General features: G+C 37.8%; 2 protein-coding genes across 2 annotated transcripts; both read left to right on the forward strand.

Moving 5' to 3' along the window:
• On the forward strand, positions 1-3,415 carry LOC114481842 (forkhead box protein J1-B-like). Its single transcript, XM_028476896.1, has 4 exons — positions 1-121; positions 1,473-1,678; positions 2,298-2,475; positions 2,593-3,415. Exons 2-4 carry the CDS (start codon positions 1,515-1,517, stop codon positions 3,331-3,333), a joined length of 1,083 nt encoding a protein of 360 aa, XP_028332697.1. The 5' UTR covers positions 1-121; positions 1,473-1,514; the 3' UTR covers positions 3,334-3,415.
• A 2,412-nt stretch (positions 3,416-5,827) lies between these two features.
• Positions 5,828-23,783, forward strand: gspt1 (G1 to S phase transition 1). The gene is made up of 14 exons (XM_028476006.1): positions 5,828-6,232; positions 6,471-6,515; positions 9,315-9,587; positions 9,660-9,693; positions 12,562-12,639; positions 12,833-13,013; positions 13,142-13,296; positions 15,110-15,250; positions 16,801-16,894; positions 17,023-17,103; positions 19,081-19,254; positions 21,052-21,141; positions 22,128-22,296; positions 23,408-23,783. The coding sequence occupies exons 1-14, from the start codon at positions 6,034-6,036 to the stop codon at positions 23,458-23,460; spliced, it is 1,767 nt and encodes a 588-aa protein (XP_028331807.1). The 5' UTR covers positions 5,828-6,033; the 3' UTR covers positions 23,461-23,783.
• The last annotated feature ends 4 nt before the right edge of the window (positions 23,784-23,787 follow it).

Below are 23,787 nucleotides of genomic sequence, written 5' to 3' on the forward strand. Positions count from 1 at the left end.
GTTCTACAGCTGGACCTACAACAGTGAAAGCACTAAAGACTCTCAGATACGACTAAAGGAGGTCTAATATCATTAAAACCAGTCCGTAAACATTGACCAGCAGAGGTCAGCAGTGACCAAGGTTTGTGACCAAAGCTTTTTAGTAATATTGTCAACTTTAATGATTAATTAGTGATATTCCTGAATCACGTTAGTAAAAACCGCTGGATTTGTAATATTGTAAATATGGCTATGTATTCAGATAAATTCCTGAATCTAGTAAAAATTAAAATACTGTTTGTTTTATAATATTGACATATTAGTTATAATCCAGTGTGTTAAAGTTTTTAGATTTAGATACAAATGTATCATTTAGATTTAACTTTACATTTAGATTCAACATTTATATTAAGATTCAACATTTACAATTAGATTTATTTTTCTTGTGTACATATTTTTTTTTTAGCAATGATAGAACATGCTGTTTTACATGAATTTGTCTCTCAAATGAAAGAAAAAATGAACTAAATGTGAGGAAAGTGAGCTAAATGTTTAAAATATGTCGGCTATGAAACAGTGACCAAGTTTCTTTGCTACCGGACTCAAAACGCCCTCACTTTCTTCTTCTTGTGTACACTAGTGCCCCATTTTTCAAATGACTACTCCTCCGTTAGTTCTTGTTAGATCGAGATGCAGTTTGGTATGAATACTTTATGAATGACTATGATGAGACGCTCACCGCCCTTTTTCTTTAAATGGGGCCCGGGGGCCCACCCCCCATTTCCAGTAATTTCAAAATGTATGGGAACATATTAGTGTGATATATCATTTCAAAGGTAATTCAGTGTAGATTATGATTATGCCTCGCATAATTCAATTAGGGGCCCACTCCCCTTTTTTTCGGTAATTTCCATTAAAGTCGTTTTCTCATTTATTTGTGAGTCAAATAATGCAACAATTGGTGGTACCAAATCATTGACATATATCAATATATGAATGGGGCCTATTACTCCGTATGTGCCACGGGGGCACAAGGGGGCCCCACTTTTTTAAAATGACTACTCCTCCATTAATGCTCGTTGAATCGGGCTGTAATTTCACATGGATATTCTATGAGCGGATGTCAACAGCCTCTAGGAGACCTTTTTGAACCAGTAATTTATAAACTTATTGGAACATAGTCATGTGATATATTGTTTCAAAGGCAATTCAACGTAGATTACTATTTCACGTCACACAATTTCATTTGTTTTACTCAGTGGAACCGAGTCATTTAACTGAATTCTTGGGAACGTGGGACGTGCTATTTGGCGCGGGTCGCGGACCCGGCCATAGTTCAGCAGAACTTGTTACATTAATCACCACATAAAACTGACTAAAGACTAATGTGTTCTGACCTCATTGTTCTGGTTAAGAACCAAGCTGCAGCAAACTGCTATTTTTCTATGTGTTTTTTATTGTTGATTTTTCCACTCTTTCATTTTTCATGCCAGTTTGAACATCTTCAGTCACAAACCAAGATAACAATCTCGACAATGCCTAAAGCTAAAAGGTTTAAGGCAAACAGGGTGGAGATGTACCCAAAGGATCAGGTCCAGGGGTCCAAATCTACCCCCCTTGATGACAGCCTGACCAGCCTCGACTGGCTACAGAACTATTCCATCCAGACCTCAGACCCACATCGGCCCAGCGACCCCGAGTGAGTTTACATAACTGACTTTGTAATTGTAAATGCCATAAAAATTCTATAAAAATTGTCAATTATATTTTAATGCAAAACTGGGGATTTATGTTACAGTTCTATGTTCAGCTCTACACATAGTTAATTATTAAAATAATTAATAATTTCATTTCAAGCTCTCAGATTTTATCATTTGAAAAAAAATGAAACAGAGGATATACTGACAAAAAAAGGCTCAAGTGGCCACACCAAAAATATTAAAACATGTATTTTCATTGATGAGGAAGTTTAACAAAATAACCAATAGATATGAAATGAATTAGATATTTGTTTTTAGTGTATTTTACAGCAGATTTAGGACCAGTTTTCATAAGAGATGCTAACAGAAAGCTAACACAAGAGGAAGGTTAACTTTTATTAGGTTATTTATTACAGTCTCAGTAATTGTGATTAATTGTAATTGAACTTTAGTAATTTAATATGTAATTGTAATTGACTTTCTGAGATTAAAAAAATAATTGCAATTTAATTGGAATTGGAAAAAATGCTGGTCACTGTAATTGTAATTTCATTGTAATTGAATACGGGTAATTGAAAACAGAATTCTAACTGAAAAATGTAATTGACCCCAACCCAGGTACCCTCTGGAGGTGGACTACAAGACCAACCCCAAAGCCAAACCACCTCATTCCCACGCTTCTCTCATCTACAAGGCCATGCAGGCCAGCGGACAATCCAAAGTCACTTTGTCCACCATCTATGAGTGGATAGAAGAGAATTTCTGCTACTACAGACACGCAAAGCCCACCTGGCAGGTAACTGACACCCACTTTTATTATTTATGAGTGTCCATCTCCCTTCATGTCTCATTTACTCATATTTGCTCAATGGCTTTGTAATAAAATCTTGCTTTTATTGTGTCTTTGTTACAGAACTCTATTCGTCACACTTTGACCTTCAACAAGTGCTTCAAAAAGGTTCCTCGACAGAAAGGTGAGCCCGGCAAGGGAGGGTTCTGGCAAATCGACCCAGAGCATTCAGACATGTTTGACAACGGGATCCTCAGACGTAGGAAACTGCCAGAGAACCATTACAGAACGCTGCTAAGGAACAAACTTTTTCAGGGTTATCAGGGCACTACAAGCACTTCTGTTCATGGAGTTGTGCGTCCTGAACAGAAGCCCCTGTCATCTACAGAAAACAGAGAGACCACGAGGTCTACAGGGACACCACTTGATTATGACATTGTAGCAGCAGCTTGTAAAGACATTATTGGTGGGGATGGTAGCACCTGGAAGGATTTGGAAAGCACCGCTGCTGTTGGGGTTCTGGAACCAACAGGAGAGCAGGCAAGGTGGTGGGAAGGAGGAGGAGATGTGATGAACCACTACCTATCCTACGGCTACATGGACATGTGCACCACCACCATGGAAGGCACAGGAAACCAAGCAGAGCTCCAAATGCCTCTGCAGGATCTCCATCAGCATCAGGACCAACAGGATTTGGTGCATCTGGATGAGTCCTCGGTGAAATTATCTGAGCAGCCATGTGTGGAGGTCACAGTGGTGACAGAGAACGTACCTCCAACCCTGGATCAAGGCTTTGGTGTGAGTGAGGGCGTCTTCACAGCTACCTGTGACCTTCCACCACCAACAACACTGACTGTCCTATAATCCTCCTATATAATACAATCCTCCTCAGAATACGTGTAATATGAATATATTGTAGCACTCAGCATCCCACTCACTCATAACCCAATCCCATTGCCATGACAGTCATGACAATAACATCTTTTTTGATCTTCAATAAATATGTTGTTCATTATTTTCATTTGTCTTTTGATATTAATTTTTGTGAACTTTGTTTATATTTAGTTATCCTCATTTATATTGAATGTGTGCTAAATAAATACATGACATTTCTTCCATAACCTGCTTTGCTCCCTGGGACTGTAAATATTTTTTTTACTCTTTCACTGAAAATCAAGGATGATGACATCACACCAACACAGCTCACCCTAAAAAATGACACAATGAAGGACAGGCTGAAGACACAGTCTTTCTTATTCCTTTGATTATTGTATTTAAAGCTAATGTTTTCTGAAATGTGGGATTAAATAACACATTATTACTGAATGGTAATAATCAATGAAAGGAAAACTTTACGTCTGAATATATTGGCTTAAATATATAATAGTGATGTGGCAGTCAAAATTCAAATGAGATATTTCATTTCGAAGCTATAATACTTAGTTAGAGGTAAATGTAATGGATTACAAGTACTCACGTTACTGTAATTGAGAAGCTTTTATGGGGATATGAGTATATTTCTAAATCAGTAATTTGACTTGTACTTAGGTATGTTTTTAAAAAAGTAATTTGTTACCTTTCTGACAACTATTACTTAGTAATTTTTAATTTTTTGTTTTAAAATGATCAATGGACATTGTGAAACTACAAAAAAAGTAAATCACCCGACAACAATCAAATGCATCACATCATAGCCGACCAATCAGATTAAAGGTAATGCACGGCACCAAAACAGCTTTGAATGCTGGTTATTTTCTTCAGTTTTAGAGATAATAAATGTAGTTATACTTATAGCCTGAGATTTTTTTTATTATTATTATGAATTGAATTCATTTGGGTTTTTCAAGTTAACAAATAATTGTACATTTTGGCAGAACATTTTTTTTTATACAGGTGCCTTTGTGGAAAAATAAATGACGTTCCAATTGTGCAAGATTTCATCTCTTCCTTTTTATTTTAAGTTTATACATGAGATGTTTACTGGATGCAAGGGAACCGTAGCAAGATTTGTTACGGATCAGGTTCGTTAAAGGATAGGACACTGAGTACCTCACATAACATGGTCTAATTTGTGTTTTGAAAGAGAAATACTAGTCTTCAGTACTCAAGTAAAAGTATAGATACTTGAACAAAAAATGACTCCAGTAAAAGTTAAAGTATTGAAGTTGTTCCCTTACTTGAGTAAAAGTAAAAAAGTACATGCTACTAAATGTCCTGTACTGTAAGTAAAAAAGTAAAACAAATGTCCCCAGGTGTAATGATTAGAGTGACGGCGCATGCGCTGCAGCTTTTACGAAGAATGAGAAAACAATAGGAACCAATGCTGAGACCAACAGGACGTGACGTCATCTGTTACCGAGCAGTAAAAATAAATTAGGGACTCGTAAAAAAAAAAAAAAAAAAAAAAAAAAGACCGACTGTGGTTGTTGCAACATTTTAAAAGTAGTAAAGGTTAAAGAAGGTGTTATGTACGGTGGCTGGGAAGTGTCAGGTGAATGCATTTACAAAAACGAACACGAATTCAAACAGGTCACAACACTAATGCAAACTGGCCACAACAGAAGTGTTTCCGACGGACCGGTATTACAGTCGGACGGGTATTATGATATGATAGCCTGATATGAAAAATACAAGAGTATCCTAATTAACTTTCACTTACTTTCATACGCATTTCGATGTCTTCTTCTTGTTCTTCTCTGTTCTGGTGGGTTAAAAACATCCGCCAGAAACGTGTCCGTCTGTAATACCGGTCCGTCGGAAACACTTCCGTTGTGGCCATAAAATAAAATTTTTCAAGCTTCTCCTCCAGCTTTTCTTAAATTTTATTTATTTGTTTATTTTTGCTTCTCCTCCAGTTTTTTGGTTTTATTTTATTTATTTATTTTTGCTTCTCCTACAGCTTTTTTGTTTTATTTTATTTATTTATTTTTGCTTCTCCAGCTTTTTTATTTTTATTTTATTTATTTATTTTTGCTTCTCCAGCTTTTTTATTTTTATTTTATTTATTTATTTATTTTTGCTTCTCCTCCAGCTTTTTTGGTTTTTATTTATTTATTTTTGCTTCTCCTCCAGCTTTTTTTGGTTTTATTTTATTTATTTATTTATTAATTTTGGCTTCTCCAGCTTCGCAGTTGTTGGTTGTGGATGATGACGTCACGATGTAAAAATAAACATGTGACGAGCTCATTTTTAAATGTGAAGAGTAGATATTTGTTTAAAGAAGTGAGGAATAAATGTAAAAAGTCGCCAAAAAAAAAAGAAATACTCAAGTATAGTACAGATACAAAAATATATATATAATAATACTTAAGTACAGTAACAAAGTATTTGTACTTCGTTACTTGTCAGATCTGTTTTTGTGACTCTTAGCGCTGAGCAGCTCGTTGCTGCCCTCTATCGGTGCAGCGGCTCCACAGGCTCCTTATGCTACTCTAAGCAAGCTTTAACAAAGCAATAAGAACTTCATTCAACTTGCTGCTAAAAGCCTGAAACACACCAGAAAAAAGGCTAGTTTTTAAACCACCACAGGGCTCTCACACCGCCTGTCAACCCTGGGACACAGACATGGACTCCAGAGACACAGCACCACCGGATTCATGGGAGCTGGAGGAAGACACCGAGGCCCCCGCTGCCGCTACGGGGCTCCACGCCGCCTTCGCCGCCCTTAATGTCAACGCCAAGCCGTTCGTCCCCAACGTCAACGCCCTGGTGTTCGTACCGAGCTTCCTACAGGCCGGTGCTGCGGAATTGCCGACTACAGACGGTGGGTCTAGGCCACACAGCTGTCTGGAAGTTAGCAGCCTAAGTTGCTAGCATGGCTGCTAAAACGGCTAAGTTAGCCTCCCAGTGTCTAACTCTGTGTTCTGCTGTCAGCTAAAGTGAACTCACTGTGTTGTTATCACAGCATGTGTTTTAGTCAGTTGTGACACTGGCCTGGTGAACATTAGTGAAACTTTAACCACTTGTTTCCTGTCCTTTTTCTTCTTCTTTTTATTTTTTAGGTGGCTCTGATCCAGTGGCCAGCATGGAGGTGACACCAACCATTGGTAACATTCCTCTCACTCAGCTTTTTTTTTTTTTTTTTTTACCTCTTTCACTTACAGTGTGACACACTAATCGTCAGGTTTAGGATTGTACATCTACCTAAAGGTACTCCAACAGAACACACCATTAAAGTCTAGTGTGTGTGTGTGAGAGAGACTCATGCATTGCAGCACATGGGTGCAGCCTCACTGACTCACCCCTGCCTAAAATAGACCCCACAGTCACACATGCAGATATCACTTCACTGCTGGACGGTACATTGGCTCCTCCAGATAACAAGCTCTTTGTTGCTGACTCGACATGATGTGACTATCGTGTGTGCTCACATTACAGAGGTTACAGAGATCTGCTGGTGTTTAGTAATAGTCAACAAAGCTTTGAACACTCCACACTGTGCAGTACAGGGCTGTCATACTCATTTTAGTTCAGGGGCCAAAATACGGATCAGTTTGATCTCAAGTTTGCAAGAGATTTTATGTGGGAAAATTAGTACTTTGCTGTAATTTGCATTTCTACGTATACATAAATGACAAAATATATAAGAAACCGATCATATCCAAGCAGTAGGTAATAGATATCAGTCCCAATGGGATCTTTACTTTAAATTTAGGCAGTGGCTATCAATACATAACACGTATGAATATACCGTCATTCTATCCATACACAACGCCCCTCATTGGCCACTTTAGGTAACGTGATAGGTGCACCACATGACCTAAACTGCCTAACCGTAACCTACTTTACGGACTAGGGGTGGGAACCTCTGGGTACCTCATGATACGATAAGCGATACAAAGCTCACGGTAACAATTATCTCACGATATGACGATACTGCGGTTATTGATATATTGGTCAGAAATCAATCTATGACAACAAGAAAACAAAAAAGATTAAGTGGAAAAAATAAAATTTTTATTTTATATCTCTGAAAGACAATAAATTGAGAAAGTGTCAATGAACAATGACACTATTGTAGTGCAACATTTGTGTCAACATACTAATGTAAACATATAACTATCTTCAATAGTGCTTTCTGTAAACAAAAAAATAGGGTCTTTCTTACCAGTGACACCATTATAGTCCAATATTCCAGTAAACAATATATTGGTTCCTTCAACAAACAGTGACAACATTTCTGTGAAGACCTACCTGCACATTTTAGTGAAAAAAGCAGAATTTTTTTTTATCTTAAATCCAAAAAAAAAAATACTTAGTGCGAGCATATCGATAATTGATTGTGCGAAAAAATATTGCAATATATCACCGTATCGAGATATTGTCACACTCCTACTACGGTCTAACTAGTAAATTCTAACCTTAACCTAAGTTAGAGTAAGGCTGTGGGTCATGTTTGCAAGCTCGGGGTGGGTGGACTACCTTCAGGTATGGATTAGGGTTTAGACCTAAGATGTGGAGTAAGTTACGAATTATGGTCTAACTTTGGTTTTAGATGGGTCAAGACTGGACCAAGTCCAGGGCTAAAGTGTGGGTTAGGTTCCGCCCCCTGGCGTAGGTCAGCTCCAGAATAAGAGTGTGGGTCAGGGCAGGGGTACGAACCGAAAATGCTCACGTGACTTCCGGTAACGCCATTTTTTTGTACGAATAGAATGCCGGTATATGGATACGTATTACGTACTAGGAGACACTTCCCTAAATTGACTCGATTTTTGACCAATTTCTATTTAATTAAGGGAAATGTGTCAATTTGAGGAAAAATGAAGGATTTTTTTAAGAATTCTGAATTTTTTCAACTGTTTAACATAAAAAAATGACTGTAATCATGCAATATAAGCACCAGGTTAACTGTGAACCCCTGCAAATATTGTTGAGTTTCATTTACAATTTAAACATATTTTGGTGTTTGACTGAATCATTGAAAACAATAAATGAGCCTAATCAACAAAGTTGTGCTTATTATTTAAATAACTGAGTGCAAACATAATGTGCAATATGAATAAAGAATGTTATGGTTGCATTGCTCACAAAGCATAAACTTAAATTTAAGTAAGCTATATTCATGCTTTTCCGGATTTTTCTGTAATTAACATGCAATTAACTCGTTAAATAATAGATTGTGCACAATAATGTCTGATTATACAGAAAAGCAGTTTTGGAAGTCGAGCCCAAATTTTGAGTATTGGAATATATTTTTTTATTAATTGTTTGTAGAGGTCGACCGATACGGGATTTTCAAAGGCCGATGTAGATACCGATTAATAATGATATCTAAAGCCAATATTTGAGGCAGATATACTTTTTTTAAAAAACACATTGATTATGAAAGACAATTGAAACACTCATATGATATAAATGTATATATTAGAAATTAGATTAAATACACCAATAGAACTCTTCACATTTATTGAACTTTAAATATACCCGTACACAACCAAGTAAAACAAAAATCCTTATTCTAAGGATATAATGGGATAAGAATATGTGATCAGGCACTTTTATATTATATCCTTATCCTATTATATCAGCTTTTTATTTGTAAGCCTATTGACTTCTACCTCTCCCATGCACACGCTATTATTATTATTACTTTTTTTTTGTATATTCATACATCCTATTGGATGTTTTTTAGATTCTTTTTTTTCCTTTAATGGCTACTCTGAAGTGCTAAATGGAAAAAATAAAAACAAATAATAAAATTGTCCGATATTGAAAAAAGTCCATATATCAGTCGACCTCTAATCGTTTATCCCAGTTCTGCAAACATTAAAGCGCCTCTCGCACAGTAAACATCAGTTTCAGTGATTTCAGAGGAATTTAAAGTCGTGGATGTGTTGTGTGTGCAGCACCGGTGGAGAACGGTAACACGGAAGCAGACATGACCACAGAGGAGGAGACGTGGGAGCAGAAGGAGGAGCCGGGGGGAGTCGAAGGAGGTGGAGGGCAGGAAGAACAACCGAGGGTGGGCGGAGCTTCTGAGGAGCAGGGCGCCGTGAATAAAGATGATGAGGAGATGATGGAAGAGGAAGAGGAGGAGTTGCCGATGCCTAAAGTGGCTGCGGCGCCACCTGACGCTCCTAAGAAAGAACACGTGAACGTAGTGTTCATCGGTCACGTCGGTACGTTCTCTGGTCATTTCAGGTCCGTCCATTACTGTTGTTTTAAATGAGCTGCCTTCTTTTATTTTACAGATGCTGGGAAATCAACCATCGGAGGACACATAATGTAAGTAGACTTTTATGTGGCTTTTGTTTGGTTGACCAGTGGGTCCTAAAGCTTAATTAGTAATTACTGACTGGTTACAGCATTAAAACGTTTGCCGTCTTCACACCAGGCAAAAATACTATAATAATATTTAATTATCCATCCTCTTCTTTGGTCTTACTTTCTCTATCACAACATTACAAATTATAAATGGAATAGTATCACATGATACGCTCGATATATGTAACGATCCAAAATGTAAAAAGACCTGAATTGTTATTACAAAAAATGCATTAAAACCTTAAATGTAAAAACTAAATAACTAGTCAATAATGTAACAAGATTGATTTTTTTTTAAGGTGTTTTAATGTAGGCAAAATATTTCTCCCCTAATAGTGTAATAATTGAGTCAATGATTTATGCATTAAGTGCCGTATTTTCCCGTCTACGCTTAAGCGCTTTTTTACGCACCTCTCTACTGCGCGTATTTTCAGGTCCAGGTTCCTGACACGCCCACCACGCGTAAATCAACCAAAAGTGCGTAGTCTGTGAATGAAGGAGGCGGACTGGGCCATGATGTCATTATTTTTGGGGCTGTCTAGAAATCACGGAACATGGAGTTTTCCCAACGCTTGTAAATGTCATTGAAATCTGTGGAAATGATAAAGCAAACTTTTAATTTGAAAAACAATGTAACAGGTTGATTTGATCACATTATTGATCACATTATTGCAGGGTGAGGATTGGACATATTTTTCTGTCTGAGCCACAGTTGGAATCTCTCTTTTTCACTCTTATTAACACCAGATTAACGTTTGTTTGTGTGGAAAGCCTGATTTGATTAACTCCTTACATTCCTGCATTCAGAAATGATTAGTCGTCATCATTGTTTCACTTATTTACTCTTGTAGTGGATCAAACTGTGGCCTTACGTTGCACACAGTGTTAAAATAGTTGGACATCAATCTGACGTCTGTCAGAGTTTCATATAACGAGCTGCAGCAGCTGCCGTGCACATTCGGCACACACGTCAGCTCCGCAACGCCGCTCTCAACCCCTCCATGAAAAAGGAGTGAATGACACGGCTAAAATATATTAAAATGTAACACATTTTGTCCTGTCTAGAACTGGTAAATGTGAACACATTAGAAATGCTGATGGTCAATCCTTTGGAGTGCTTGTGTGACTCCTCCCACCCCCGTGACAGCGTGTCAGTGTCGCATTGGATAGATTCTTTCTGGGAGTCTCTTCTGCAATATTATGAATTTGTGTGGCTTTAAATGTAACTAAGTCTATATTTCTAGTGCAGTATAATGTTTGACCTTATCGGGGCGCTGCACTTATTTAAGGGTTAGAAGCGCGTAAGGGGAAAAGGACTTACGGAGACGGGAGAATACGCATAAGGCATGATTTGAATGGGAGCGCCCACATTCCAGGGCCACTCCATATGATATGATAGGATATCAGCACTTTCATTACTTATTTTGTAGCGTGTAATGTTAGAAAAGGCTTGATCAAGTGATGTTACTCAAACAGAGAACAATAGTCAGCAATTCAAGTTCACATCAGTTATTTTTTACTGTCAGTATATGGTGGGAACAACTGAGGGCGGGGACAAAAACAACAAAAACTTATCGGAGCGCTTATATAGGAGATTTTAGATGCAGTCCAATAAAATTTGATATTCGTTTTCTGGCTGATATCAGACCGATATCAATATCGGATCGGGACACACCAAGTCATGATGAGTGAATATTGTAGAATAAGTACATGATAATAAGAATATAATAATATTTGTATTATTTAATAATAATGTTACAATATACAAAAACATAACTGAAAATCATACAAGGTAACACCAAAAATACACATAAATGACACCAAAAATTCAAAAACACAACAAATATATCCGGAATGATTTAAAAAAAACAAAAAAAAAAAAAACAAACACATAATGACAATAGGAATACACAAAGTTAGAGAATAATTTAGAAAATGACTAAAAATGCGCACAAAATAACAAAGAATTCGGCAAATATACACAAATGGAGTAAAAAACGCACATAAAATGACTCTTAAAAACACACTAAACACCAAAGACACAAAGTCGGAAAAAAAAAATACAAAATGAGTACATATAAATTACACCAAAAACACAACAAAACCACTCAAAATTAGACAGTTTAAACTCAATGACTCCAAAAGCCCACAAAATGACCAAATAAATAAATAAAATGTATGAAAAAAGACACTAAACAAATACAAAAAACACTGTTTCATTATTTTTATTATTATTATTTTATTATGAATAAGTAAATATTGATAGTGATAGCGTTTGTAATCTCGATCCATTGTTTGCTTTTTCTGTTGTAGCGAGTCCCTTTAGCAAATGCGTCTTTAAATGACATTTGGCTCGATTTTTCTTTTGCTTTCCTCGTGCTACCTGCTGATGTGGAGAGCGCTGACTAACTTGATTCAGTCTTGATATTCCACGACATGCTTGCGGCTAACGTGGTGGAACAACAGACACGGCTCCTCTTTTTGGCATAAGTTCTTCAATGCTGTCATGTTCTACTAGTTCTGCAGCTTCAGAGCTTTCAATGTCTTTTTTATCCATTTACACTGTAACTAACACCAGAGCGCCACTGTTTACCTTGTCCCTTAACTTTTTTTTTTACCTTCATATATAAAAAAGTATATATACATATATATGTATATATTCATCTAAAGGCAAAACTTTCTGGTTTTGGGCTCAGCATTTTGACCAGTTATTACATTTTTGGTTTTATTAAATTTTTTCTGTACCAATTCGGGTCGTTGTTATATACATATTGTGCCCCAACATACGTTTACATCAGTTTGTGTCAACCTTCATTTTTTCCTTGTCAGGTATTTAACTGGAATGGTGGAAAAACGAACACTGGAAAAATATGAAAGAGAAGCTAAAGAGAAGAACAGAGAGACTTGGTAAGAAATTAAATGCAACGTTTGTTTTGGTTTAATTTGTTATGTTTTTAATTCAAGTGCAATATAGTAAAAAGTTTAGTTCCTTTGGATGTAAAAGTCTGGGTGAATTTAACCCGAGAAACCGTCAGTGTAAATAAATTGGTATTAGCAGAGAGATTTCTACTCTTGATAGAACAGATCGTGATTGTTGCAGGTATCTGTCATGGGCTCTGGACACCAACCAGGAGGAGAGAGACAAAGGGAAGACTGTGGAGGTTGGAAGAGCTTACTTTGAGACGGAAAAGAAACATTTCACCATCCTGGATGCCCCGGGACACAAGAGCTTTGTCCCGAACATGATTGGTGGAGCATCACAGGCCGACCTGGCAGTCCTGGTGAGGGCCATCGGTCGCCGTCACACACCAATGCACCTCTACATTCCAAACACCCGTGTCTTATTTTGCTCATTAAATGCCGTCAGTCATTAAAAGAGCTTCTGTTTTCCTCTGGGAATTTTTTTTAGGTTATCTCGGCAAGAAAAGGGGAGTTTGAGACGGGCTTTGAGAAGGGCGGACAGACGAGGGAGCATGCAATGTTGGCTAAGACTGCTGGAGTTAAACATCTAATTGTTCTGGTAAACAAGATGGATGACCCCACAGTTAACTGGAGCCTGGAAAGGTAAAAAATGCCCAAAGTAGCAGCATTTGAAATCACTATGGGCTCTATTCTCCCATGTGCGTAAGTCCAAAAAGCCGCTCTGTTTTTGACTGCACACTATTCCCCCCATACATAAGTCGGCTGCTGCGCGCCTTCATCCCAGTTACACACTGTGGATGGAGCAGCCCTGAAATGTGGGTGTTCCCATTCAAATCTGGCTTTACGTGCATTCTCTGTTGTGCGTTAAGTCGTTTTCCTCTTGCGCTCTTCTAACCCTTGAATAAGTGCAGCGCCCTGATAAGGTGAAACATTATATTGCACTAGAAATATAGACATAGTTACATTTGAAGCCACACGGACTCATGCGTCTCGCAGCAGCAGCTGTGATCACTCAGCTGCTGCTGCTGCTGCGATTAATTAAAACTCTGACAGACGCAGACTTCTGTCCACGTTGGTCACAGTGATTCAACTATTTTTATACTATGTCCAACGCAAAGTCACAGTTTGATCCACTACAGAGTGAAACAAGCTGTCATATGCAGATGAGGATGGATCAGAAACTGTTCCCACACATATTTTAATGAGGCTCAGGTTGCTTTAAACAGTTTATATTTAAAACTGCGTATTATTGAAGCCAATAGTTCTGTTTCACTGCAAACATCCCTCTGTATTAAAGCAGGACGCTTTGTGGCTGCGTTATTTCCTCATATCTCCAGCATCTAACTCAGTCACGTTTTACAGCGATGATGATGATGATGAAGGAGAGAGATTTTAACTGACTCGGACAAATGCAGCCGATCCTCAGTCACACTGCAATAATCTGATCAATGATCTGATCAAATCAACCTGTTACATTATTTATCAATGAAGGCGTTTCAAATTAAAAGCGTTGGGAAAACTCCATGTTCCGTAATTTCTAGACAGCCCAAAAAAAATGACATCACTGCCTCCTTTCCTTCAGCCCGCCTTCATTCACACATACGTGCTTTTAGGCTCCTTACGCGCTGTGGGCGTGTCAAGAACCTGGACCGGAGAATACGCGTAGGAGAGAAGTGCGTAACTGCAGGTGCACAAAAAAGCGCTTAAGTCCAGATGGGAGAATAGACCCCTAAGTGTTTTCACTTATCTAATAGAAGTTGTACAGAACATGACAGATGTCTGTGAGATGTAATGTCTTAATTAATGTGTTTTTACAAAATAGAATGTTGCTTTTATACTGAGGGTGTACCATCTAATGAACCTCACGATTCCATTTGATTACGATTCAGGGTGCTACGATTCCATTAGTCAACTATTCTCATTGTATTTGCGATGCATCTCTTTTTGTTCTCGCTTTTCATACTTTTAAATAAGTTATTTGCATCAGTATCAATTAATTAAAGTAACCGAACAGATGTATCACCTTTATCTTTTATTTATCCAAATCCAACAATAATCATATTATAAAAGAAATTCATAAATAAAATATTAGCTTATTCAGCTAATTCAATCCGAACCAACACAAAGCTAATTTATTCATTCAGTAAAAATAAAGACTTCTAAATAAAATCCTTAATGAATAGCATAAATCCCATTTCGCTATCCACAATCAAAGCAGCTTTAAAAACAAAACCTACATCAGTTTTCTTAATAACTCTCCTGGAATTTGGATTTTTAAACAAATGGTGAATGGCTAAAAGAACATTTAGTTATTGTGAAACAAATTGTTTTGTTAAACATTTATGAATCGTTATTGAATGGTCACGTGTCGCATCGTGATGAATCTAACAATCGATGTATTGGCACATTTCTAATTTATACTACATCACCATTGTTCCTCCTCTTCTTCTGCTAGGTATGAGGAGTGCAAGGAGAAGCTGGTGCCGTTTCTTAAAAAGGTGGGCTTTAACCCCAGGAAGGACATCCACTTCATGCCTTGCTCAGGCCTCTCTGGTGCCAACCTTAAGGACCCCGTACCTGAATGTCCCTGGTACACGTAAGTACACCTCACTGACGGACCACTTCTCAGAGCTTCAATGAAGTGTTAGCACAGGCTGTTGTATTTATTTATTATTAATATAAAGGCAGACTCTCTAATGTAGGGGTGAACACACTTTTTCAGCTTGCGAGCTACTTCTACCACGGACAGGTCTTCATGATCTACTGTATTGGGGGGTTATAACTGTAAATAATCAATAATTCAAGAATGATTCAATATTTGTATAACATTAAAATTCAAAAATATTGAAATGGTAACACTTGAAAATGGATTGAAATATAGTTTATAAAAGTAAATACAATCAAGAAAAACTAAAGTTTGTAGCCTTTTCATTTCGTCATGGCAGAACCCAACCTGTGTGGAAGTGTGAGTTTGTTTACAGCAGCAGCTCAGATCATGTCACCGTTAAAATCCACAGAAGCACCAAACACAGCTGCTCACTTTATCAAAAACCAAGCTCATGGAGAGAAAATATGAAGAGACTTTAAAGAAAGTGAAGAATGCAATGAACACAAACAGTGAAGTGTGTCTCACTGCTGATATATGGACACGTGTAGCTAATGAAGTCTACGTTAGGGTGACCTGTCACTACATTCACAATTGGACGAATAAAGATGCTGAAATTTAAAATGTGGTGTTTTTTTTATCCTATTCATCGAACGATTTATTGAATAATTAATCGATTATGAAAATAATAATTTGTTGCAGCTCTAGTTGAGAGGAACCTGGAAGACAAATCATCTAAACTCAGACACATGCCTTGATCACCTACCTCTTTTACCTCACCCCAGAATTTCTGTTATCATGACATTTCAAATGAAAATTGTGTGTTCACATTGTTATGTCTAAGGTGGGCCCATAATAGAAATATAAGGTTTCATTAGCCAGGACAGAAATTAAGCTGCTAATGTGGGTTGGTTACATTTTCTTAGAAGGCCTAATTTTAGATCAAAGCTCCACATACAGCATTACACAGTGAAGAATCTGATCAAAGCACTTTGGTGTTTGGTTTGCTCACAGGTTCCAGTCAATTTTGATTTCTAGTTTATTGTCCACTGATATTAAATGTGAGATATGTTTTACAAAAAATATCATTGAGGACAATGTCAATATTTTTGTTCTCTTCCACATTAATAAACACATTTGAAGAATGTTCTTGAACAACTGATTATTTTCATTTTTCCGTATTGTACATTTTTAATTGACATCAATGCCTTTAATTGTAAAATAACATATTTTCCCTTTGGTCTGTATTTCCATTGTTTGGTCTTAATTTTTTTTAAGTTGGTATTAAAAAGGTCTTAAATATAACTTCTTCCTACTTGTAGTCACCCTGATTTCATTAAACTGGGTGATTGTCAAACACTGACTGATCTTTGAAGCGTCTGTCACTGACAGTCTGCTAATAACTATATTATCAGTGAGTGGCAGATTCACCTACATTATCATGAATCGAGTCCTAAATACAGAAGTGCATTGTTTCTTTTTTATTCATGGTTTTATTAACAGAAGTGTCATGACATTTTTAATTTTTTTCCCACTATCAGGGGTTTGCCTTTCATCTCCCATTTGGACAGTTTACCAAACTTCACCAGATCCAGTAAAGGACCCATCAGACTACCCATAGTGGATAAATACAAGGTGAAACCTTTAACATTCTGTGCTTCTGTGCTCCATCTGCTCCTGCACAGTCATTCTTCTCACTGTTAAGGCTCTGATTTGATGTTTCTGAAAGTTATTTCTTATTTGACTCTGTCGTGTGTGTGTAGGATATGGGCACAGTCATTCTTGGGAAGCTGGAGTCTGGATGCATAAGTAAAGCCCAGCAGCTGATCATGATGCCCAACAGGGTGAGTCCTCCTCATCTAGGGGCCTATGAAATCCGTTTCATTTTTTCCCAAATTCTGTTTTTTCCACTTTAATTTTTTTTTTTTTTAAATATTCATCCTTTTTTAAAGAATGTATTCATTCAAACAAAATAAATACTAATAAATAAAAAAAACTCATAATTAAACAAAAATCTATCAAAAATAAAGTAAGCTACAATAAACAGGTAGAATAATCCATGTCACTGCAACCTATATCATACTGCTCATTGTTAATTATTTATTTGTCATATAAAGATGTATGAAAACAGAATTAATGTCACCGAATTTCCTCTCAGGGATCAATGGTTTACTGAATCTAATCAGGTTTATTGATTAGGTTTTGATCAACTTAGTTTAAATTAACCAAATTTAAATTACCCTATCTTCTGTAGCTCTGATAAGATGTTGTTAAAATGTAACAGTCTAATAATGTTCCTCCAACGGACTTTTATTTTGTAAATCGGAAGTGAAACGGTTGTACTTGAGGTAGCTCGCTGACTGTGAATGTTTACCGACGAGGCTGGAATAAATGGAACTAAAGGAAAACACGGACTGAGTTATTCTTAGTTAGTCAGGCACAGCAGTTCAAACACTGAGCAGGTGAAGATGATTAAAGCTGCTCACGTTTCCACGGAGCACCGCTGCGTTACACAAAAAACGGGCGGAGCTTCACAAACACAGCAAAGTTAAACAGACACTGGTGGCTCTGTATTTAGGAGTCAGTGATGATTTGCGTTGCTTTTTAGACAGTGTTTGTGGTGGTTTAAGATGAGTTTAATGCAACCAGGACAGGAGGGGGGTGGGCGGTGCACCTAATAAGCGGTCCCCGGAAACATTTCCCCATTAAAAAAAAAAAAGGTTCTTTGCCCCACGATGACGGCGTTTCATGCTGATTTTGTCCATTTCCTGCAAACTTTAGACATGAGAGAAATACTTTATTCTAGGGAGGGAAATCAAATGATTTTATCACATCATGTTGAATCAATATTTTCCCTTAATATTAACCCATGTGCTTGCTGCGGACTTGCTGTCGTTCCTTCACGTGTTTAACTGTTTTCATTGGTCGATTCCGAGATTCTGTCCGCGATTCCGTTAATGCGGATTTTATAGGGCCCTACTCACCACACTTTATTTGCTCTTTCCCTACAAGTGGAACACGTGTCTGAAATAACTTGTGATTCTACTACATCGCTGAAGCCCAGGGAGAAATAGCGTCCTCTAAAGGCAGGCATACACTGTGATTTTTGGCCCGTTTTGAGCCAATTTTTGACTCGTGGGTCAATTTTTTGGGATTTTTGGTCTCTGCTAGATCATGTGTTGTGCATTGTGTATTATACATGGGGTCACGATAAGCGATTGACACCTCACGACCAGCAATCGTATGGTCATAAAGAAATCAAACATGATTGAAATCTAGTCTCTCCTCGTGAGGGTATCACTGTTGAAGCAGTGCCACGGACCGTCTTGCTTCAAACTCTCACACTGCGCATGTGAAAACACCGTAGGGCCTCTGCAAAATTGACGGACCGTACTTCCCACGTTTGTCCAGCCAGTTCCTGGTCCCATCACATCGCTGTCGTTTCTTTTTTAAAGCTCTTTTTGCTCAGATTTGCGAGTGTCTCCACTTCCGGGTTCTTCTTCTTCGTCTGTTTTAATGGCGACGCTTCAGAGTTCTTCTTCTTATAATTTGTATGCTGCATTTCCGGAAACAAGACCCCAACGTGTCGTGTATGAACGTACAGTGTGAGCAGTCAGATCGTGTCAGTGTCGGTCCGTACAGTGTGAACATGAATCGTGAGCTGCACACATTTGGGCTCTGCGTCGAGTTGCACAGTTTGAGCTGGAGCTGAGTGCAACGATTAAAAAAATCGCACAGTGTCTGCCCACCTTTACCAGAACAATTTAGTTGAATATAAGAACACCAACAGAAACTGGTGTGTGTGTGTGTGTGTGTTGCAGCACACAGTGGAGGTTCTGAGCCTGCTGAGTGACGACGTGGAGACAGACGACGCAGAACCTGGTGAAAACCTGAAGCTGAGGCTGAAGGGCATCGAGGAAGAAGAAATCCTCCCTGGTTTCATCCTCTGCAGTCCTGACAACCTCTGCCACTCCGGTCGCACCTTTGATGCACAGGTGTGAAACTATGGCATGTAAACGTGTCTTCATATGGAAGGAGAAACCAGCCTGATTAACAAAGCCCTGTGATTTATTTACTGCGTACGCCTCTGTAAATACATCTTTTACTGATTGGCTCAGCGTCCACAGTGTGAAGGTCTTTCCAAGCTTTCTCTTTGTGGGTGGTTTTTATTTTTTGTGTTGTGTTAAAAACAGTTTTATAACTCCAGCAGTTATACCGAGCTGCTCCCAGGTCTGTTTGATCCTGTGTTGCTCGAACTTTCATCATCAAATGTTGCCAGTGAGTCGAGTAGGATTCAGTAAAAAACCCAAATTTTTTAGTCTGCACTTTAAGGGTGTCAGAAACACATCGATTTGGCGACATGTGATTTTCCTCGTCATAGCAACGACGCAGAGAAATGTTGTCAGAGAGAGAGAACGAGAGAGTAAGGGAGTGCCCACTGCAGCAGCAGTGTGGATGAAGTAGAAGTCAGCCAGTTTGTAATAGTAGCATAACAGCATGAAGTTACCACATCACCACGTTGGATTTGTTCAGAAGCGATCGCGTCCATATTGTGACTCAGAGTCTGACTCGCTGTGATCGCTCTGCGGTAGTTCACGGTAAGAAGAGCGGACGAAGCGATGTATCAGTCTGGTTCCAGTAAAATGTGACCATAAAAAGCTGTAAATGGACTGATATGTAGACGTGGGACAGTGAGGAGGTGACTTGAGTACAGCTGCCTGCCTACCTGCCCGTTCTGATTGGCTGAGTTGTCTAAAGGGCACCTTCATCAGCCAGTTGGGTGCGGCTTATGTTAGGCTGCAGCATTTGTGTGGATTTTTCTAGGAAAATTGCTAAATTATTGTAATGCGGCCAATAAAACAGTGCGCTTTATAGCCTGGAAATTACGGTACATAGCATGTAAACGCCCGCTCACTAGGTGACTCAATGCATTTTAGCTGGAAGTTGATTGCACTTTATTGTCATAAAACATAGTGGGCACTTTTATAAATGTATATGGTTACTTAAAAAAAGAAAAAAAATATTGGAGTAGAGTAACTTTATTGATCCTTCAGTGGGGAAATGATTTGTCGTGACAGCTCGGATAAAGAACAAAAAAAAACCCCAACAGAAAGCAACGTATAGAATTCCCAAAAGATGCAAAATAGTGCCATGAAGGAGATAAAATATGGCAATACAATAATAGAGGCTATATATACAGTACGTGTAAAGAATATAGATACAGTATATAGTTGAAAAATAATCATTTAAGAACTTAACAGAATCAGAATGTTATAGAAGCAAAGGTTTTTTGATAAACATACCACTTGTTTTTTATATGTGCACTTGAATTACAGGGAGTTACCATTCACTTGTTCTCACAAGTTTAAAAAAGGATATAAATTGTATTTCATTTTGTACTTGTAAAGCTGAACTTTGTAATTATTGATATCGTGATATATATCGTATTGTTTGTATCGGGATATATCGTATCGTGACATGCAAATTGTGCATTAATGGCGATGCACACCCCTACTACACATGGTGTAGAAACTTGGTAAAGCTGCTTTTAACTGTCATCATGTTTACACCGTACGATATAGAATTATCGTTAGAGCAAAGGTTTGTTCCTTCGTTATGTTTTTAACAATCTTACAGGTTTTAAAGCTGGATTCTCATCATAGCTCGTTTAATTATTCCTGGGACATTCTTGCAGTGAGGCCCAAAGAGTTTTCTTTGTAAAGGGAAATGTTTTCCTCATGATATTTTAGTTGTCCTAACTATGGTAACTGGCTCTTTTTTAACCTTTTCAGATTGTGATCATAGAGCACAAGTCCATCATCTGTCCTGGCTACAACGCTGTGCTTCACCTCCACACCTGCATTGAAGAAGTCCAAATCACTGTAAGCTATTACTCCACTGCCCAACCTATATTTAAGCCGGGGAATTAGTGCTGAGTCAATACTTCAAAGTTTGTTGGTTTGGCTTAAGCTTTTTTTTTGTATCGGGGAAAACTTAAGCTGAAAAGATGTTTTAACACTTATTTTATTTTTGTTTTTAAAGCATGCTTCTTGCATGGACTTTTCTTCCAAAAACAACAAACTTCCGCAAGAACACACACTTCGCTGCCAGTTTATGTCCTCATAACAAGTAATCAGACCCTGGAGACGGACTGGTAGTGATCGTTGTCTTTAGTTTGCTCTTTCACACGTTCACACACACGGCTGATGACATCACATGTATCAACCAAGGGACGGCGTCTCTGAAGGTCCATTTATAGAAATGTAAACAAAGGCTAAGCTAAAGCTTTACCGTTTAAATACATAACAATAAATTCAGCTGTACTTTTGGTTAATATGTTCTTTTTTTTTTACAGAAGAATCATTTGTTTTATGTCTGAATTAGTTTGAAATCAAGTTGTTCAAGTTCAAAAGGAGCACTGTAAATACTCTCAAATGCTTGTAGCCAAAATGTGTCATATGTTGTAATAATAATAATTCATCAATTTTATATCTTTTATTTTGTATATATTATCCAGTGAAAACAATCTATACCTGGTGGATTAAAAAAGAGCTGATATTCCTGCAGGAAATTAAAGAGACAAAGATAATATAATAAAGTTAACGCAAACAAATCCGTTTGTATTATTTAATTCCCTCACCCAATGAGAATCCAGTAGTATCGCTAATGGAATTGGAATCGCTAAATTCTTATCAATTTCCATCCCTGGTGATTGATGACAACAAAGGATATAATAAACAGAAATGAAATCATATTAGCTTTCAATTTGCAATGTCTGCCATTAAATTAAAACTCAATCATATGTTATTGCTAAGTTGCACTGCTCATCAAACGTATTTGTAATTGTTTTATTTATTTGTGACTTCAGGCCTTAATTTGTGTGGTGGACAAGAAGACGGGAGAAAAAAGCAAAACACGGCCACGCTTTGTGAAGCAGGACCAGGTGTGTATCGCCAGACTCCGCGCCGCAGGAGTCATCTGCCTAGAGACCTTCAGAGAGTTCCCTCAGATGGGGAGGTTCACCCTGCGGGATGAAGGTAAACGCGCATTGTAGTTCATTTCTACAATTTCAATCCTTAGTTTTAATGCAGGGGTGGACTGGCCATCTGGCATACCGGGCATCGTCCCAGTGGGCCGGACCGGTCTGCTACGTTTTTTTAGGGTTTTTTGATGAGCGAGTAAAGGCAGACATGGTAACAGGTGGCAAAAATGATCCAAAAGTGGCATAAACGTTGCAAGAAATGAGTGTAAAGTGAATAAAATGGGCCAAAGGCAGTCAAGAGCGACCAAAGAATGAGCAAACAAAGAGGAACCAGGTGGTATGTAATGGTAAAGGGCAGCTTTAATGAGCAAAATGTGGCAAACAATAATGAAAAAGGGCAAAATGTGGAACAAAAGAGGCAAAAAGTAGGGAAAAGGGAAGCAAGTGGTTAAAGTATGAAAAAAGTGTCAGAACTTTTTAAAAAGGGGCTAAAATGGGACAAAGGGGGTTAAAAAGTGGTATTTATTGGGCAAAAGTTAGCTTATTTGGATGAAAAGTGGTCAAAAAAAAAATTATAGAAAGGACAAAAATTTGATAAAAGCATGGTTGGGGTAAATTTCATTTTTCAGTTGCAATTATGTTTTCAATTACCCATGTTCAATTCAATTACGATTACAGTGAGCAGCATTTTTCCGAATTACAATTTTATTTTATCCTTTGAATGTCAATTATAATTTATGCTCTCAATTACTGTGTTAAACATACAATAAAGATTATTCTGATTCTCAAAAGTTATAGAAATAGGCAAAAAAAAAATAGGAAAAAAGGGGTATTTACTGGCAAACGGTACCTAAAGAAGTTTTTAAAAAGGGTCTAAAATGAGACAAAAGTAGTTCCAAATTGGCCAAACGAAATAGGGAAAAAGGGGGTTAAAAAGTTTTCACCTTTTAAGGTTTTCTGAGGGAATAATAATAAACATTAAGACATAAAGAGCCACATTTTGAGCATCACTGACTTAATAATGGCTTCTACGTGGTGTCGCTGATAGAAAATGGCAGGGCTGAATTTTTGTCCCAGACCACCCCTGTCTTTAATGTGACTATTTTTTCCAATAACCAGAGAACATGCATATTATCATTTATTTCCCCTCTTGTTTTCTCATTAAGGCAAAACCATCGCTATCGGCAAAGTGCTGAAACTAGTGCCAGAAAAGGACTAAATGCAACAGCAGCTGCGTGCGAGGGGTTCTCCCCTAGAAGAACCGCTGCTACGAGCTGACCCAAACAGCAACTGTCTCTTTACGCACGGCTACGCTAAAGAGAAGAACAAAAGGAGGGAAAGAGTAAATTCGACGACGACGAAGAAAACAAGACTGAATCAGTTTTTATGACGAATTAAAAGACCATGTCCAGTGTGTCTGCTTTCTCATATTGAGAGCTCAGCTATGCCACTAATGTAGCTTCATCTCTAACTGTGCTTTATGCTGTTCTGAGAAGAAATGAAAGCAACAACTATAAAATAAAATCAAAATGTGATATTCAATATT

Source organism: Gouania willdenowi, chromosome 19 (assembly GCF_900634775.1).
Source record: "Gouania willdenowi chromosome 19, fGouWil2.1, whole genome shotgun sequence".
Lineage (NCBI taxonomy): Eukaryota > Metazoa > Chordata > Actinopteri > Blenniiformes > Gobiesocidae > Gouania > Gouania willdenowi.